Source organism: Xenopus laevis, chromosome 1S (genome assembly GCF_017654675.1).
Source record: "Xenopus laevis strain J_2021 chromosome 1S, Xenopus_laevis_v10.1, whole genome shotgun sequence".
In the NCBI taxonomy this organism is placed as follows: domain Eukaryota; kingdom Metazoa; phylum Chordata; class Amphibia; order Anura; family Pipidae; genus Xenopus; species Xenopus laevis.
Window position 1 is genome coordinate 140,900,656 of NC_054372.1, and position 18,179 is coordinate 140,918,834.

The following is an 18,179-nucleotide window of genomic DNA, read 5'->3' on the forward strand; positions in this document are numbered from 1 at the left end:
ATCCATAATTGAAACTGCTGCTACAACCAGCTCCCCTAGAGGTCTCAATAAGGAGTATAACATGTCCTGTTTTCTGTGATATAATATACCAATAGTTGCTAATCTTATGCCTTTCCCTTTTAGATAACAAACTCTGATTTTCCTTCAGGGACAGGTAATTCTTCCTTTTCCCTTCCCTTTAATGTAGGGTTATTAATTCCCTTAGTAATCAATACTTTTTTGGATACTTTTTAAACTGGATACTGGTTAAATTGTTAATTTGTGACTTTTTTTTTCTCCAAATATTGGTTTCTGGTATTTTGTTATTTTTATTTCCTCTTTTTAGGTCATTTGTTTCATTTTTTTTCACTGCACGCTCGAACCACAAGATCCATTTAACTTTGGACTTAATTCTACTAAATCCTGTTGGATTTCAATGAACTTTTTTAAAAGAAAAATTTCACTGCAATGTGTCGTCATGAAATGCGTTGGGCCGAGTCTGTTATGTTAGGGCAAGATCACATGGTGCGTTTTTAAAAACACGCAGTCGAGCTTCAATACTCCAATGAAACCACATGTGAATGATAATGTGCATTTTTCAGCCTGTAGTTTTCTTTGCCCAACATGCATTTCTGGTTTTACTCATTCCCCACAATTCAGCTCGGAAGAATTTCATTAAACTTTTGTGAAAAAAAGCAAAGCTGAAAAGCAATTTACAAATGATTCCGGACTGTCAAAACAAGGGTCGAATTACAAAAAAACATAGAAATTTGAATCCAACCAAAATTAAGTCAAAATTTTGGTCGAATAGGTCCGTTTTCGATCATATAAGGCCGCAATCTAAGGAATAGCGCATTCGATCAAATTCAATTCAACGTTTTTCCCAAAAAAACCTTCGATTTTTCAAAGCCCACCAATTGACTCCAAATAGGTTCTAGGAGGTCCCCCATAGGCTAAAACAACAATTCGACAGGTTTTAGATGGTGAATGGTCGAAGTCGATGATACATTTCGATATTCAAATTTTCACATTTTTTTTCAAATTCGAATCGAATTTGGACTATTCCCTAGTTGAGGTACACAAAAAAATAGCTTGAAATTCGATTTTTTTTTTTAAACTTCCAAATTTCAATTCGACCCTTGATAAATCTGCCCCTTAAGGTTATACAGTTTGTACACTATGCAGTAAGGGGAAATACCAGTCTCTCATTAGAAATATGGATTACATTGTTCATCTGCAACGTCAGTAGACCTTTCACTAAGGTTTCCGCTATAGCCTTTACCGCAGCGCAGTCATTTTCTTTTCCACTTATAAATTCTCCCTGCTGTCAATAATTTCCCCTGGAAGCTGATGCGCAGAAGTGTCTCTCGCGTTGCCATGGAATAAAGTCTCCACACAGCGCGTATTTTTTGAAGGTGTGTCCACACCCCCAATACACAGAGGATGGCCGACCTGGAGCTCGCTGATTGGCTGCTTCCATTAAACAGGCCATACACAGGCTTCGTCATGTTCTTCCTACTGCTAAACTTGTTCTCGGTATTGTCACCCGGAAGCCCTGAGCACTTCCGCCTCCTGCCAACCGGACCAACCGGTTCCTTCTGCTCAACCTATCCCTGCCATTCTCCCCACCCTCTGCCTAGTGTCCATCTGGGATTGGATGCGTGCTCTATTTGTCATTGCAGAGCACGTCCCATTTAGCCGTGGTTTTGGCCAATCAGTGGCCTTAATCGGTCAGGATGGGGCGGGCGACAGAGAGATTGGTTGTAACCCGAGCGCTTGCAGGTTTGGCTGAGGCCTCAGGGAGAGTGAATGAAATGTGCGGGCAGAGGGCTGCGGATTGCGGGGAATCCGCCCGGGGTCGGTGAAAGCAATTGATCGGAGTAAAGTTGTTGGCTCGTTCCAGCTTCCAAGGCTCGTGTGTTGGGCCGATCAGTCTGCTGCTGGAGGAGATGCTCAGCATCCGGACAGTACTAGGGCCATTGGCCACTATCCTGCTTACAGTGCTCGGGCCGTTCGGAGCGCATGGATCTGGTCTAGCGGATAAAGTGATCTGGGCAGTGAATGCAGGAGGCGAGTCGCATGTGGATGTCCATGGAATCCATTACCGGAAGGACCCGCTGGAGGGCAGAGTGGGCAGAGGTAATGGGACAATCCAGCTCCTCTAGAAGGCACGTCAGGAGAGTGGAAGAGCTTGGGAGAAGCGGGACTCTGAAGGGAAGACCAATACATTGGGGGACAGCATGAGAGGGACAGGACCCTGGATGGGGTGAGCAAGACAGAGGACAGCAAGTTCCTTTAGTTTTCTGGCTCTTATGTCCCCTCCTTTCATTCTTGGCTACTGCACAGTTTGCAGTTGCCCCCTCGGCAGGGTGTATAAGATATAGGCAGTTAGGTCAGGAGGCGCTAGTTTAAGGCCTCTCAGCTTTTTGCACCGCAAGTTCAAGCATCAGCTCACAGGGGATGCTGGGAGATGTAGTTCAAGGGCAGTTGGAGGGCAAACCATACTCGAAGTGCTTTGTGCAGCATACACTCTAGGTGGAACAGTGTAGCCAGTCTTCATATCAGCCATATTGAGTACTAGTGACCGCTTGCTTCATTAACTTCTCACATAGGACATATGTTCTCTGGATAAAACAACAGATGGATTAGTCTGTAGCAGAGGTGGTTTTTTTTAACACCTGGCAAGCTGGTCAATTTCCTAATGATTTCATCATTGATTAAAGGTTAATTTATCAATAAAAAAAGACCTGCCTGCTTTATACTACTGAAGGTACAGCTGCACTATAATATCATAATTCCCAGTCTCCTTCTGTTGTGAAGGGGCCAGCAGCTTTGTAGAGGTGTTGAGTGAGTATGTATGAATGGACATTACATTGTAGCTATCTAAGGAGAGGAGAAAGTCATGTCTTTATACAGGGGAGTGATTTTAAAGGGAACTTTGATCCATTCTCTGCCACATTAGTCTTATCTATAATTTCTGCTCTACACAATTCTCTGGCACTATGTAAATAAAGGCTTTGATATTTGATATAATGTGCTGTTCGGGTGTTATGACTAGTGTCTTGCACTGATTACCCATCATCCTGCAACCATGGGGAGGCAGACAGACATATCAACTGTTGTTTGATTGAAAATGTATAGATAAGCATTTGTACGTTTTCTCCTGTCACTGGTGTTGCTTAGACATAGGGAACAACACCATATGCCTGCAAGTAATTTCTTAGATCAAGTGGTTTATAGTGTTCCTTAGCCTATATATCCTGCACATTTTTGAAACTTTCTGTCGTGCAGTGTTGTTCCACTAGATATTGTCATTTGGTAATGTTCAATTTGCATGTTTAGTCTATAAGAAATGCAATTAAATGTGACCACACGTGTTCTTGTTTAATTGTTGTGTAGGGGCGCCGATTTTAACAGCTTAGTACATCGCTGGCTGTTGTCTTTGTGCCACTTAGGTACTTCCTTCCATGTCACATTAGTTGCAGTTCCTCATTAGAGATCAGCAAGTTAAGAAGCAAGTATTTCTTACTAGAAAAGCCTATGATTAAGGGATACACTCCCGAAACGCGTTGGGCATTGTACAGCTACCTGCCAATAAAGCGTTGCCCAGAAGTGCCGTCCATTCGTTTAGTTTGTTATATCTCTTACTAGCCTGTAGCCAGAGTAGTCAATATTAACAAATGAATAAATATGCAACTGGGTCTATGTAGTGTATTAATACATGATTTTTAGTACAATGCATTGTTGATGGCTTAATTGCTTTTCTAACAGATTGGAGAAAACCATTAAAGAAATGGGAGGGAGGCACAGCTCCTTTCATTTCCATGGCCTTCTGAATCTGCATCCATGCATCAATTATTTCCCTTTGGGGGTTGGCAGTGGTTCAATTTGTGTTAGAATTAGCACCGCAATAGGTTTGATGTGGCATTATGAAAGACTGAATTCAAGTGACATATATGTTTTTTTAATGTTTTTTTGTGGTTGTGAGTGGGGGATGGTGTAGCAGGGAATATCGCTTGGTGCCTCACATAATAAAGTGTTTTGCATTCGGACATTTATCTGAAGGTAAAATATGTTTATATTTTCAGGACTCTCCAATAGAGTATGATGTCCAGGCAGAAGGACAGATTTGTCAATGCTACTGAATGATGCATGCTTGCAAGAGTGTGGATATCTAAATAGCAAATACAAGTCTGAGTACCTGCATCTGGCTTAGCTGTTCCTTTTTTGATATTCTTTTGTTTCCTTTTAATTACCAGCATTCTATGCAGACCACAGTTCTTAAAAGGGAACTAAAAGGTGGAATAATGCATTCAAGCGTTTAGTTCCTCTTTAAACCCTTTTAATACTAGTTTTATTTTTCTGAACAGTCTTCAACCAGCATTGCAGCAACCACAGTTGCATAGAAGCCTATTTCTCATGCATGCCAATATTTCTGTTAAAATGTTACATTAGGAACATGCAAAATTTTAACAGGATTATTGTTGTGTATCAGTTCAGTTCAAAAAGGGCTGTTTATACATAAGATATTATTTCTATAGGTATAGGGTTATTCAGAAATCTTGATATTGAATATACTGAAGTGAGGGATGTGCTACTTGTGATTACAAAAGCCAATAATACACAGTGTTGTGCAGAGTCAGCTTTGGTGGTTTGTGAGTCTGATTCTGAGTATTTTGGGTGACCTTTTTTAACTGTACTGGGTGTTGAAAGATACAACAAGAAGCTAGCATTTGGGGAATTTGAAGAAGCAGACCCTGTGACTCCTGGAGGGGCCAATGAGATATAGCGGTCCAGTGGGGTGACTAGTAAGTAGTTGCAATATTTGTTTAGGAAAAATCTTTTTTTCTAAAATAATTTTGTTGTGGGGAACAGTAACTTACTGGTTATGTCTCTGAATACTGATATGGAATACTATGTCAAGGTATCTGTAATAGCGTCAGCATTATATAAACAAGGGTCATATTTTCTGTTTTTACAGCATCCGATTATGGTATGAAACTGCCTATTCTACGTTCCAACCCAGAAGACCAAGTCTTGTACCAGACTGAACGTTACAATGAGGACAGCTTTGGGTATGATATTCCCATTAAGGAGGAAGGAGAATATGTCCTAGTGCTGAAGTTTGCTGAGGTGTACTTTGCCCAGTCTCAGCAGAAGGTAAGCTTCTCACATTTCTTTGTCACCGCCTAGACTGTCTGCAAGTGTTTGTGCTTTATGGGAACCTGGCAGATGGTATGCTGCCAGTTGTAGCAAAATAATGTCCAATTGATGGATCAATTCCTCCCTTTTGTTGTTTTTAGGTATTTGATGTCCGTGTAAATGGCCATACTGTTGTGAAGGACTTGGATATTTTTGATCGTGTGGGACACAGCACAGCCCACGATGAGATCATTCCCATCAGCATCAAGAAGGGGAAGCTAAGTGTGCAGGGGGAGGTGTCGACATTTACAGGGAAACTCAGTGTGGAATTTGTAAAGGTAATATATTTTTACATGTGATGCAGTTTCATTTGAGCTCAAAGAGAGTTGTGTGACTGCACCTCCTTCCTGTTGCTCGAAACCAGAAGGCCAGTAATGCTCTGTGGCTAAGGTTCAGTCATTGTAACAGACCCTATCTGAAAAGAACAACAAATGACAGTAGGTTTAAATGTCATTTCCTTAATATTGAAAGCCATAAGAAAACTAATTAAGTACCCACAAAAAGTAAGATGCACAGTTTAAAAGGGGATCATTTGGAAAAAAAAAAAAAATCTGTGGCCCTCCATATCTTGTTGGGCTATACTTGCATTTTGCACCAAGAATCTTTGTTGGGGTAGGCAAACATGGAAACTTGCCCAGTAAATGAAGAGTAGAGTTTATTGCTGCAACTTGCTTAGATCAAGCCTTACATGTTTCATGCTGCACAGCACTTAATCACAATAAGCCTATGAGTGTCTTGTATTTACTTAAATGCTTAGGGGTTTCTGTGTGTGCCTATTCCCTATATGGATTTTTGATATACTACTCCTTGTTCTGGTCTGGGGGATCAGCATGTGGACCCCACATTGTTAACAGTGAGCTTCAACTTTATGCCAAGCAGTATTGTAATTGCAACTCAGAAACACCATAGGATTTTAGTTACCAGAGACCCAGGCGTACCATTTTTTGCAAAATGGCAAGATAATGGGGTGCAGCTTTCTTTACTGTTCTCCTAACATTGTTTCTTTCATGTGTATGGACTTTTATTTTAGCCAAGTCATTATTTTAGGATTTTTTTTTTTTTTGTATGGGCTTATATTTTAGCCAGTCTGTGTGTAGATGAACCGCACCTCTCACCCTTTCCACAATGCTTCCTGCCCTGGTGGTGCAGATCTCTCTAGACGGTCGGCACTCGTCAGTACAATGTAGAAGATTTATGAGAATAGCACAACACCATGTATGTTGCAGGTGGGGAGCTTACCCCTTTTATTTAAAGTGACCACCTGTGCATCAACGTTTCGGGGGGATTAACCCTCCCTTCGTCAGGACAAAGGGAGGGTAAAACCCCCCCGAAACGTTGAATATTTTAGCCAGGCCTTTTAATAACACTAAACTAATATGTTCTATTATAGGAATAGCTTGAATTATCTTTTCCTAAGAATTTTTTTTTCCTTCTCTAGGGATACTACGACAACCCCAAAGTATGTGCTCTGTTTATTATGAAGGGAACAGCCGATGGTGAGTTCTGATTAACATCTTGTAGAAAACTTTTTTTTTGGGGGGAGGGGGTTCACAGGAAGATCACAATGTAAGATTAAATTCATGGATTTAAGATCTACTGTTAACAATTCAGATTCAAAAACTTTTTTGTATTTAAAGAAGTGATCTTTGTTCAGGTGAAACCATGTCCTTTCAAAGAATAAGCCCATGGGAGGACAAACTTTTTTCCTACTCTTTTTTTCATACCCCTCTGTTCTGCACAAGTTCATTGAATAGAGCTTGTGCTGTACGTATGTTTTTTACAACTTGTGTTTTTTATTATTTATTCGGCTAAACAGGGAAACTAAAGCTACTCCATGTTTGGTCCTTGCGAGGTAGATAATTTTATTACCAGTTCATAGATAAAAATTAGTTATATATGCATGGTGGTTATCTGTGCTCTAATAAAGCCATAGATTTTTTGTGATTTAAATAAAAGGCAAAAAGTATGTTCAGCCCTTGTCCTATTCAAGGCTTTTGTGTGAATAGGGGGTACACTGTCCCTTTAAGTAACAGAAATAGGCATAGGTGTTGGATTATGTTAGAAAGTTACAGAGAACTGGCAGCATATCAAAGCTAATACTGATATGTTTTGTAATGGACTGTGTCAGATATGTATGTTATACAGTTGTTCAGCCATTCATATTTTTGCCTATTTCTTAATCAGATGTCCCAATGCTGCAGCCTCACCCAGGTCTGGAGAAGAAAGAGGAGGAAGAAGAGGAAGAAGAAGAAGAAGGTTCAACTAGCAAGAAACAGATCAACAAAAATCGTGTCCAGTCAGGTCCACGGACCCCTAACCCATATGCCTCTGACAACAGCAGCCTCATGTTTCCAATCCTGGTGGCCTTTGGAGTGTTTATCCCCACACTCTTCTGTCTGTGTCGGCTATAAGCAGCCTGCTGCCAGTTTGTTTTTCATTTTTTTTTTTCTTTTTTTAAAGCTTTGGTTTTCCAATAATTTTTGTTTTGTAATTTATCAGAAAATTATCCTGTACATGGAGCAAGTCGCTCCCTGAACTTGTCATGGAGTACATATGGACTAGGAGCTGCAGTGCTTGACAAACTCAGTAATAGAATTGCACAGCCTTGAAAGGACTGTGGATCTGATGAAGTTAAAGTATAGCATCCATAATGCATACATCTGATGATTAAAATGTAAAAAGAAAATAATCAACTACAAACTGCTGGAACAAGTCGTCCATATCCTAAAACAGGCTTGATATCCTGCGCAGCTGTCACTGCCTGATATCTAGGGTATTTATTTCTCTATGTGCTCAATTTCAATTCCTTCCGATCTCTGGACTTGTCAATTTGAAACCTCCAGGGCTAGAAGTAATTGATCTCCAATCTGATGTGTCCAAATGCTGTTTTCTGTACAGGGGGGTGTATCTAGTAACAACTGGAGTTTGTTGTTTTCCCAGTGAAGTTAATGGTGATTAGATAGTGACAGTAATAAATGCCTTCTTGCTATGCTCATAGCAGGGGAGCCTCTTCGCTGTATTAGAGATCTAATTCTGGTAGTTGCTTATTTACTTTTAGTATGTTGAATTAACTGAGAGCACAGTGACAAACTTAGTTGCCTTCTGCCTAGGGTTGTCACCTGGCCGGTATTTTACCAGCCTGGCCAATAAATATTATGGCTGATCCCAATGTTATTAATTCGGAAAAAAGATCAATATATAGGAAGGCCGGTATTATTTTCCAGAAAAGGTGGCAACCCCACTTCTCAGGCTGCAGTAAGAGCACACAGCCTGATTGTTCCCATGTTGCATTTAGTTGTGCTGTATTGCAGCCAGTACAAGGAATACATTTCTAATATTAAGCATTATGCAGTCCTAAAGTAAAGCTGGAGTAGCTTAAAATAGATCTGAATTAGTTTTTTTCATAACATACAGTTCAACAGCTTTTAAGAAAGGATCTAGTGCTCTGTTGTGTGGCAGGGATTGTTTCTTGAGCCTGAAACCATGCCATGCAGCTCTCCGTTCATATGTGCTTTATTGTCTAATAGATTGGAAAAAGGTTCAGCTGCTTTGGAGTAGGGATGCACCGAATCCACTATTTTGGATTCGGCCGAACCCCCGAATCCTTTGCGAAAGATTCGGCCGAATATCGAACCGAATCCTAATTTGCATATGCAGATTAGGGTGGGAAGGGGAAAACATTTTTTACTTCCTTGTTTTGTGACAAAAAGTCACGTGATTTCCCTTGCCGCCCCTAATTTGCAGATGCAAATTAGAATTCGGTTCGGCCGAGCAGAAGGATTCATACGAATCCGAATCCTGTTGAGAAAGGCAGAATCCTGGATTCGGTGCACCCCTACTTTGGAGATAGTAATTTTCATGTCCACCAACATTTGCTATATGCTGCTGGCTTTCTCATGGCTAGAACCTGTATGGAGAGTGCACTTATTTTTCTTGCTTTTTTTTATTTTCTATCTGTGCCTTTTGTTTAGTTTGCCTTTTTTTGGGTGTATGGAGCAGGTACTGTTTTTTTTTATTGGTAAATTAAGAGAGCGCATCTGGTTCTTTAAGATTATTGATGTGTTAAGGACAGAAATAGACATTTTATAACTTGGATATCCCTTGTGTGTGAAACGGTATGGAGCAATACAGATTCAACAAGCCATCTAAGCCTAGCAATAGGAAACTTAAAATAGAGTGAAATAATGCTCAACAATATGGACTTACTGTTTCTAGTTCTAATTCTGCTGGCGGTGTAAGCCTACATTGTGTCGGTTGGCCTGCAGTCACTTTAACAGTATGTTGTCTTGAGGTTACTTCATCATCTTTACTCAACCACTCTTTTAAGAAGATATCATAATATTGTAAATCTAGACTTTGTCTTCAAATTATTTAAACAAACTGTCATGTGATCAGTCCATCCACACTCCCCCCCCCCCCTCTGTAATTTGAATAACTCCTGTTTCTGTCCTGCAAAACCCCTACTGGAATGATTCATCCCTTCAGCCATGCTTGATCTCGATTCCACGCTCATATTCTTCAACCCTTTTAGCCCATAGTGGGTAGGTTATATTTTAGAGTGAAAAGGCTGCTTATTTACTCGGTACTCTGGCGTGCTTGAAACGCAGTGCTATGATTTCTGGTAATTCCAGTTTTTTTCTTTTGCAGTTTAACTTGAATGTTTTTACGGTACCTTGTCCATTGTCTCCGCTGCAAATACTGACCCTTGCCTGACAGCCACAGTAAACTCTGCATTTCTTTTGTAATTGCAGTGTGTGGTTTCGGTCAGCATTTAGGTGCCAGCTGAACCAACTTTACTGTATATATTGTCTTCAAATGATTTGTTGGGTTATTTTAGCTTTGTTGTTTTTAGGGATGCACCGAATCCACTATTTTGGATTCGGCAGAACCCCCCGAAAGATTAGGCCGAATACCGAACTCGAATCCTAATTTGCATATGCAAATTAGGGGTGGGAAGGGGAAAAAATGTTACTTCCTTGTTTTTTGACAAAAAGTCACGTGATTTTCCTTGCCCCCCCTTTCCTGCTGAAAAAGACCGATTCCCGAACCGAATCCTGGATTAGGTGCATCCCTAGTTGTTTTTTGAAGAAGTAAGGCCACAGGCACTGTTCTGGACCTGTTCAATGCACTCTCAAAAAATTGTTTTGTTGCCTTTTTAAATTTCCTAGATGTATGTTGGTTGACAAAAGTACAGTTTACACTGGTCATTCACTGTATGCCTGTATCTATGAGTGTACGTTTCATTGAGGAATGCGTAAAGAAAATGGCAAAATGTATCCCAGATATTAGGGAAGACACCAGTATACACTTAAGTGGCTACTACTATTTTCCACCTCTGTACAAGGCTCACTGGTGCATGCACAAATATTTTGAACATGCTTGGTCTCTCAGCATCTGCCTTACTCACTTTCAGTCATTTCCTTTGTGTGAGGTATATTTGGGTTTGTACTGCAGAAAAGTCACCCAACAATCTTAATTTCATTATTTCTATGTCTTAAGTTTGGTGTAAACTGTTCATATTTGGATAAGTGTCTCGAGTGCTTCTTGCTGTTTGTACTGCATACACAAAGAGAAGGTGTAACAGGTGGCTCTCGCTTTTTTTTTTTTTCTTTCTCTCCCTTGGTCAATAAAAGCACCAAAAGCCAAAAGAATTCTCACCCTCCACTTTGTACCGTTTTCTTTTACTTTTTTGTGGCTTGATTTACTCATGTAATAATTGACCTGGAAATAAAATATTTCTGCCAGTTTATAAAATAAAGAGTTTATATTATACATTTCTGCTCTGTGTAACTAAGTATATTTTTTTCTTTTTAAGCCCCTCCCTAGCACTTTCTTTTCTGCAGTTCTGCTCATTTTAAGCCGAATGGACAGAACAATGGAAGGTGGAGATGCACATGTATAGACACTCATACGCTATCCATCTGTTTGGTTCATGGGACAATGCTATCGGGTTGCCACTGTCCACAGAAACAAAAAAAAACATTGACTGTGCCGCTTTTATTTTTTCATGATAATCTTTCTATTCAGACCCTTATTATTTTGCTGCTGCTTGGTTTCTAGGATAATTGAGCCCTGGTATCCAGTTCACTAATTTCAAGCAAGAGAGCAGCACATAAAATACATAACTAATTCAAAACTACAAAAAAAAAACTAACTGTACATTGTCTACTACAATCTCAACTATACTAAAAGTTAATAGTTAAACTAACACATTAAAGGGGATTTAAACCTGAAAATACATTTTGACTAACAAAAGAAAGTTTAATTTTGTGCAACATAATACGTAATTAAACAATTCTGTGGTTATTTGTAAATGTTTTCAATACATAAGTAGATTGTACACCTACCAGTTATGACATGTTTAAATGCCACTCCCAGTATATTCACCTGTGGCGGTGAGCTAATAAAGACCCATATATACAGGCACTATAAACATTTTTATTGACAAATCACTTGTCCCTTAGGACCGTAGAAGACTTTTTAAATGGTAATTTTTTTTTAACATACATATATTACACACTCAAATCCACTCAATTAAAAGCATAAGAACATAATTTATAACCATATACCCCACGTGCTGTGCATTGCTTCATATCTGTGGAGGTTGAAGCATCATATTGTAAGGGAGTTAATGTTAAAATAGTTCACACATTAAGAGCGGTCCCAAAGGGGAAAGAGCAGTTCATCCATCAGATCATACTCTTAATACAGTAAATTGTATGCACACGCGTGGATCTTCACATAACTGATGAGATTACTTCAAATATATATAGCTTAATTAGTGTATCAGATTGCATTAAAGGAAAACTATAGCCCAAAATGAATTCTTTAACAACAGATAGTTTATATAAATTAAGTGGCATATTAAAGGATCTAGTATATATATTTAAGTAAATATTTTCCTTTTACATATTTTCCATTGAACCAACATTTCCTGATGGTCTCTATGCTGCTTTGGAGATCACCTGACCAGAAACACTACAGCTCTAACTGTAACAGGAAAAAGTGTGGAAGCAAAAGACTCTGTTAATGTGACCTAACATGTATGTTTTTGTTTGTGTTCACCATGAATCCCAGGGGGACGACCCTTGTTTTTTTAAAATGGCAGTTTACTATTTATGATTACCCAATGGCACATAGTACTGAAAAAAGTATATTATTATGAAAATGCTTTATTTACATGAAGCAGGGTTTTACATTTTAGCTGTTTTATGCAATATATTTTCATACCTACAAGGGGGATGGTATAGTTTTCCTTTAAGAAAAATCTCCTGAGCTTTTTCCCAGACACAATGAAGATTATTTTACGGGCCAGGTAAGGAAGAATGTTAAATCATCCAGTGCATTGTTAAAAGGCAGAGTGTCCCAGGGTCTTCAGCCACATATATTGCTATCGTTGAGGGTCAAGCATATGGCGCCACTCTCACATCATCTCCCTTTCTAAACAGCTTTCATGGCACCGTTACATGATTAAGTATTTAAAGGTATTAGTGGGTCCAGGCATCCAGCAGGCCACCTTGCCCCCTCCTCCCCACACGAGTGTGTGCAGGCACATATGCGACTGTGCTACAGGAAGAGCGGGGATTGAGAGGACAATGGTCAGGACTGGGGTAAGTGATGGAAGAGGTACATGACTCTTCTCCAGACCCCTAGTTCCGGCCCTGGGTATTGGCAGAGCATGCCACGGTCTAGAGTCAGACCCACATGTAGCACTATTAATAAGGGTAGAGTCTATCATCCCACTCACGCTCTACCTCATCCTCCTTTTAGCGGCTTCTGTTGTGCTCTTCAGTTGTGCCAGCACTATTTGTAAGTGCTAAAGAGAATAGTGAGAATTTGTAATGACTATATAACAGAAAATTAGTTAGAATTACATTTTCTTCATTAGATACAATTTTGGGTTGACAACCCTTTAAATAGGTGCAAAGACTAGTTACAATTTCTAAAATAATAGCAGAAGGATAATTATATTTCAGTAATATTGGTAAAATATATTACTGGATTAGATAGAATTAACCTGTGCTATTGTGCTAACAGTCTGATCCCAGAATATTAGTTAGTTGAGTTCCTTATAAGAGTCGCAAGGCTTAAGACCCCATTCAATTGCAAAACGATGTTGGCTGTTTCTCCAGAATTCATTAAATGGCTTTGCCAGTATGGCAAGTACCACCTGCTACAGTAAACCTATCCTTCATTCAATAGGCTACTATGGTTTGCTTGCAGTCAGTGGAGTCAGGTATGGTTGTGTAAAAAAAAAGATATCAAAAAAATTTATATTTATTTAAGTCCAGCTAGTGGTTTCTTGAGATAACTTTTAGTGTAATGTAGAGCGTGATATTCTGAGACAATTTGCAATTGGTTTTCATTTTTTTTATTATTTAAGGATTTTGAGTTATTTAGCTTTTTATTCAGCAGCTCTTTAATTTGCAAATAACCACAGAATTGTTTAATTATGTATTTAAGTTGCACAAAATAAACTTTCTTCAGGTGAGAGTCAGCTGGAGAATGTGCAATTGAAGCTAGGATTGGCTTCAACTGTGCATGAAAAGGAAATGAAGCACCACAAGATGGCACCTGCCAACCCTGTTGTGCAGCTCTGCAGGTACAAAGATAGGAACACTTGACTATATTGGAAGGTGCAGCCAATCAAGGAGGCCTACGGGGTGGGGAACAGGTTATATTCTCCTTTTAAAGAGTGACAGTAAAATAGTGTTTCTAGTAAGTTTTGCAAATCTGTGTTTAATTTAGAAGGGATTCCTTAAAATTAAAAATTCTGCTTGAGTACAGGCCACTTTAATTTTTTTTGGGCCACCTCTGCTCCGCTGAGTGTGCCTGCACACAAGCTATAGTTTTAAGTGCAGGAAACAGAGCTGGGTAATAGAGTAGATCCATTTCTATCGGCCTCCTAAAAAAAGAAGCATGCTGGGAGCAGAGGAGCCAACCATGTGCCCATCACCCTTAGGTCTGAAAAATGTGTGGAGTAGATTTTTTCAACCTAGTGGCATGGGGACAGCTGACATTTGCATGCCCTGAAGAGGCCATGTGGGGCATGTGTGTAACAACATAAAGACTGACAGGTCTAAACCTGTCAAAAGATATTTATTTCTCCCATCCAAATGTTAAATTCTACTGACATTTGACAATATACTAAAATAAATGTTGTCAAATGCCAAATTAACATGGCAGTGATACAAATGTGTACCTTTTTATGAGATGTAAAAACACCACTGTGAAACTTTGAAACTACAAGAATTTGCCAAGAGAGCCAATGCATTTATTTGCCAGGTCCAGGCTGGAGAACTACCGTTATAAAGATACAGCAGACACTTTAGCATCTCATTATCGTCCATGCTAATATATCCCACATACATACTTGATTTCCTATCATCTAGAAATAGTTTTATTCCATTCCAGATGGGGGAAACAATAGTGTTTTTTAAACAAATCTTGACCCTTGCTCATTATTTGAATGCACAAGTAGTAGGGAAGTAGCGAGAAGCCACGAAACGTGTCAAGCGTAAGGTATGATACACTACTGCGAGTGATTAACTGTTTTTGATGTATTTAATAAAATGAGGATTTTATGACCCAAGCTGCCTGGTGCTCCATGAAAGACATGGGACATGCTGTTAGTAGGGTTGCCACCTTTTCTGGAAAAAAATACCGGCCTTCCTATATATTTATCTTTTTACCCTATTAATAATATTGGGATCAATCATCATTTTTGCTGGCCTAGTGACAACCCTATCTGTTAGCCTGCACGTTTAGTGGTTAATTTAAAGGAATAGTAACACCAAAACATGAAAGTGTCCTAAAGTAATTAAATATAATGTACTGTTGTGCTGCACTGGTACGACCATGGCCGCCATCAGGGGGGCACAGGGGGTACTACTGTACCGGGCCCGGACCTGAAGGGGGGGCCCGCAGAGACGTCCACCGAAAAATATTCAGGGGGGAGAACAGACGCTCCAGCTGCGTGCGCTCTCTCTCCTAAGGAAGAAATGCAGACTCGCCTCTACTCACTGATTTACGAGGCTGCAGTGACAGCTCTGTCCGTGCTTCAAATACTTGTTGAGTTGCAAACTCCCTCCTCGCTCGATCCTCCCTCCTCAGCTCAGCCCCTCCCCTCTTAGCCCTCCTCCGTGCTCAAGGCTGACACGAAAACCCGAGCTCACAAGCTGAACACAGAGCACGGAGGAGGGTTAAGAGGGGAGGGGCTGAGCTGAGGAGGGAGCGGCTGAGGGCTAAGGAGGAAGGATCGAGCGAGGGGGTTGTTTGCAACTAAACAAGTTTTTGCAGCATGGACGGAGCTGTCATTGCAGCCTCTTAAATCAGTGAGAAGAGGCGAGTCTGTATTTCTTCCTTAGGAGAGAGTGCAGCAGCCGGGGCGTCTGTTCTCCCAATGTCCCAGAATGGATCCCAGGGTCTCCCCCACTCATCCCTCCTCCTTCCTCTCTCTGCCTCGCACACTCAAGGCGCATCCAGGGGGAGAAAGTGCCCCCCTTTTGCCCCTATGTACAGGGCCGGACTGGGGGGACCACCGGGACTGCCATCCAGGGCCCCCCCTGCTGGCCATCCAGGCCCCCCCCTCGCCACCCTTCCTCCCCATCTCACCTATTGCAGTGCCCAGGGTTGGACTGCTGGGCCTGGGGCCCAACAGCACTGCCGTCCAGGGGCTCCAGGGCCCCCCCACCCAGGGCCCCCCCACCCCTCCTCACCTATTGCAGGGCCATCGGGCACACAAACGCTGACATCGCTGCCCAGCACACCGCGCATCACTGTGCATGCGCGCACGTTGCCGCACGTCAGGAAATTTTTATTTTCAAACTGGGATTGGGAGAAGGGTTGGGGCCCACCAGGTTTTTTTCATGGTGTCCCACCGGGCCAGTCTGACCCTGCCTATGTGTGGATGCCCACTGGAGCCCAGCTGTGCTGGGCTTTTTGAAATAGCAGGGCCCTCCTTGACCACAGTGAAGCCGCGCCACCTCTTCCATCTGAAAAGCTGAATAGCTGAAGTCCTGAAATTGGCGAAAAGACCCAAAGTCCTGAAGCGGCGAAAAGACCCGAAGTCACGAAAGAAGGTGTAGTTGAAGTCCTGAAGCCACGAGTTCAATACTGAACACCAATTTTTTTTTAAATCCCCTGCCCGCCAATGTATTATTGTAATACTCTATAGGCCCCTGCCACCATTGTTTTTTTTAAAAAATATTCTCTGGAGCACCAATTTTTTTTTTTTACTTTTAAGGGGGCCCAATGTTTTTTTAACTTATAAAAAGGGGCCCTGACCATCAATAGCTTTTTATAACTTGTGTGTGGGGGGGTCACGTTTTTTAGTGCTGATGTCTGGGTGGTGAAGTGGGCGGGATCTGGGGTGGGTGGGATCTGGGGTGGGCGGGGTCCAGGGGGCCCCGAAAATTTTGTTGTACGGGGCCCCGTGATTTCTAATGGCGGCCCTGGGTACGACTGGTGTGTTTGCTTCAAAAACACAACTATAGTTTATGTAAACAAGCTGCTGTGTAGCCATGGGGACAGCCATTCAAGCTGAAAAGGATAAAAGGCACAGGGTACATAGCAGATAATGATAAGTGCTGTAGTATACAATGACAATGTAACAAGTAAATCCAGCAACACTCAGATAGATGAATCAAATATTTATTTGTGTCACTAGCAAAGCGATGTTTCGGCCTATTCCAGCCCTTTATCAAGTGAAGTGAACAGTGTAACAAACAAGCTTAAATGTGTGGTTTAAGGGGAGGGGTTACAATTTGGTTCCACCTCCCAATTTGGGACTCAATTCCCAGCAATCCCAGTGAGGTACATTGTGGTGAAAAACATGTATTGAAACATTGTAGTAAAAAAATTATAGCAAACATCATTGTAATGAAAAATGTTATAATAAAACATTGTGATGAAATGTTATAATAAAACTCCAAATGGTTACTTAGGATTTAGTAATAGTCCATATATTATGTGGTTGTGACAAATTGTGTGTAAACATTATATAAGTATCAAAATGCTGTTTCTATTGATATTGAATCACTCACATCTTTATGTTTAATGCCTGGAGTACTGGATATATACAGTTGTCAGGACACCAGCAAATCACCGGATAGGAACAGTACAATTCTAATAGAATAGTAGAAATGTGGAATATTAAATAAATACCGCTGGGTATAGTAAGACTAGTATTAATAAAAAGTATTAAAATTGAAACAGTAAACACATAAAGCACGATTTTCAGGAATCCCGACTCTAAATTAACATTTCAGGGGTGTATTCTCGGTTTAGACCACAAGGGCTCAATGTACCTAGCTTAAGAATCCATTTCATCTCCAACTTTTTTAGTAATTTGATATCTCAATTGACTCACTGTGTGTCTTGCTTCTGCAAAATGTGCAGAATTTGGCAAGTGTGTGTAATTACAACGAATATTGGATTTGTGTTGTTTGATTCGATCTTTCATCTTCTGTGTTGTCTCGCCAACATTTGCCAATCAACATGGGCAATTTATTAAATATATCACAAAAGTGGAATTACATGTATAAAAATGTTTGATGTTAATTCTCTGCCCAGTTTGTGGTTGTGTGAATGATTGCCCTTTTGTAATATTGTTACAGTTGGCACAATTGAGACAGGGGAAAAGTCCCCATTTTGGGGATTCCCAAAAATCTCTGTGTGCCTTTTATTGTGGGTTCTATGTCTGCTTTTATCGATGTATCCCTAAGGTTCCTTCCTCGTTGCTATGCCATCAAGGGAACTTCTACAAAAGCTAATACATGTGGGGCACGTCTGTAAGATGTGCCAATGTTTTTGGATAATCTTGCTTATATTATTACTAGGGATGCACCGAATCCAGGATTCTGCCTTTTTCAGGAGGATTCAGATTCGGCTGAATCCTTCTGCCCAGCCGAACCCAATCTTAATTTGCATATGCAAATAAGGGGTGTGAGGGGAAGTAAAACACAAAACAAGGAAGTAAAAAATGTTTTCCCCTTCCC

The 18,179-nt window shown here is 40.6% G+C and overlaps 1 protein-coding gene across 2 annotated transcripts; it reads left to right on the plus strand.

Annotated features, from left to right (window-relative positions):
- Window positions 1–1,774: 1,774 nt before the first annotated feature.
- mlec.S (malectin S homeolog) lies at window positions 1,775–10,960 on the plus strand. Of its 2 annotated transcripts, none has more exon segments than NM_001091743.1 (5): window positions 1,775–2,118; window positions 4,961–5,139; window positions 5,283–5,459; window positions 6,620–6,677; window positions 7,366–10,960. In NM_001091743.1, coding segments are annotated over 5 exon segments (831 nt in total). In that variant the 5' UTR covers window positions 1,775–1,928; the 3' UTR covers window positions 7,593–10,960.
- The last annotated feature ends 7,219 nt before the right edge of the window (window positions 10,961–18,179 follow it).

Coding starts and splice junctions, on each gene's coding strand:
- mlec.S (XM_018236493.2), top strand. CDS start 4,975: ATGAAACTGCCTATTCTACGTTCCAACCCAGAAGACCAAGTCTTGTAC. Junction 5,140..5,282: donor TTGCCCAGTCTCAGCAGAAG/GTAAGCTTCTCA, acceptor TGTTGTTTTTAG/GTATTTGATGTCCGTGTAAA. Junction 5,460..6,619: donor TCAGTGTGGAATTTGTAAAG/GTAATATATTTT, acceptor TTCCTTCTCTAG/GGATACTACGACAACCCCAA.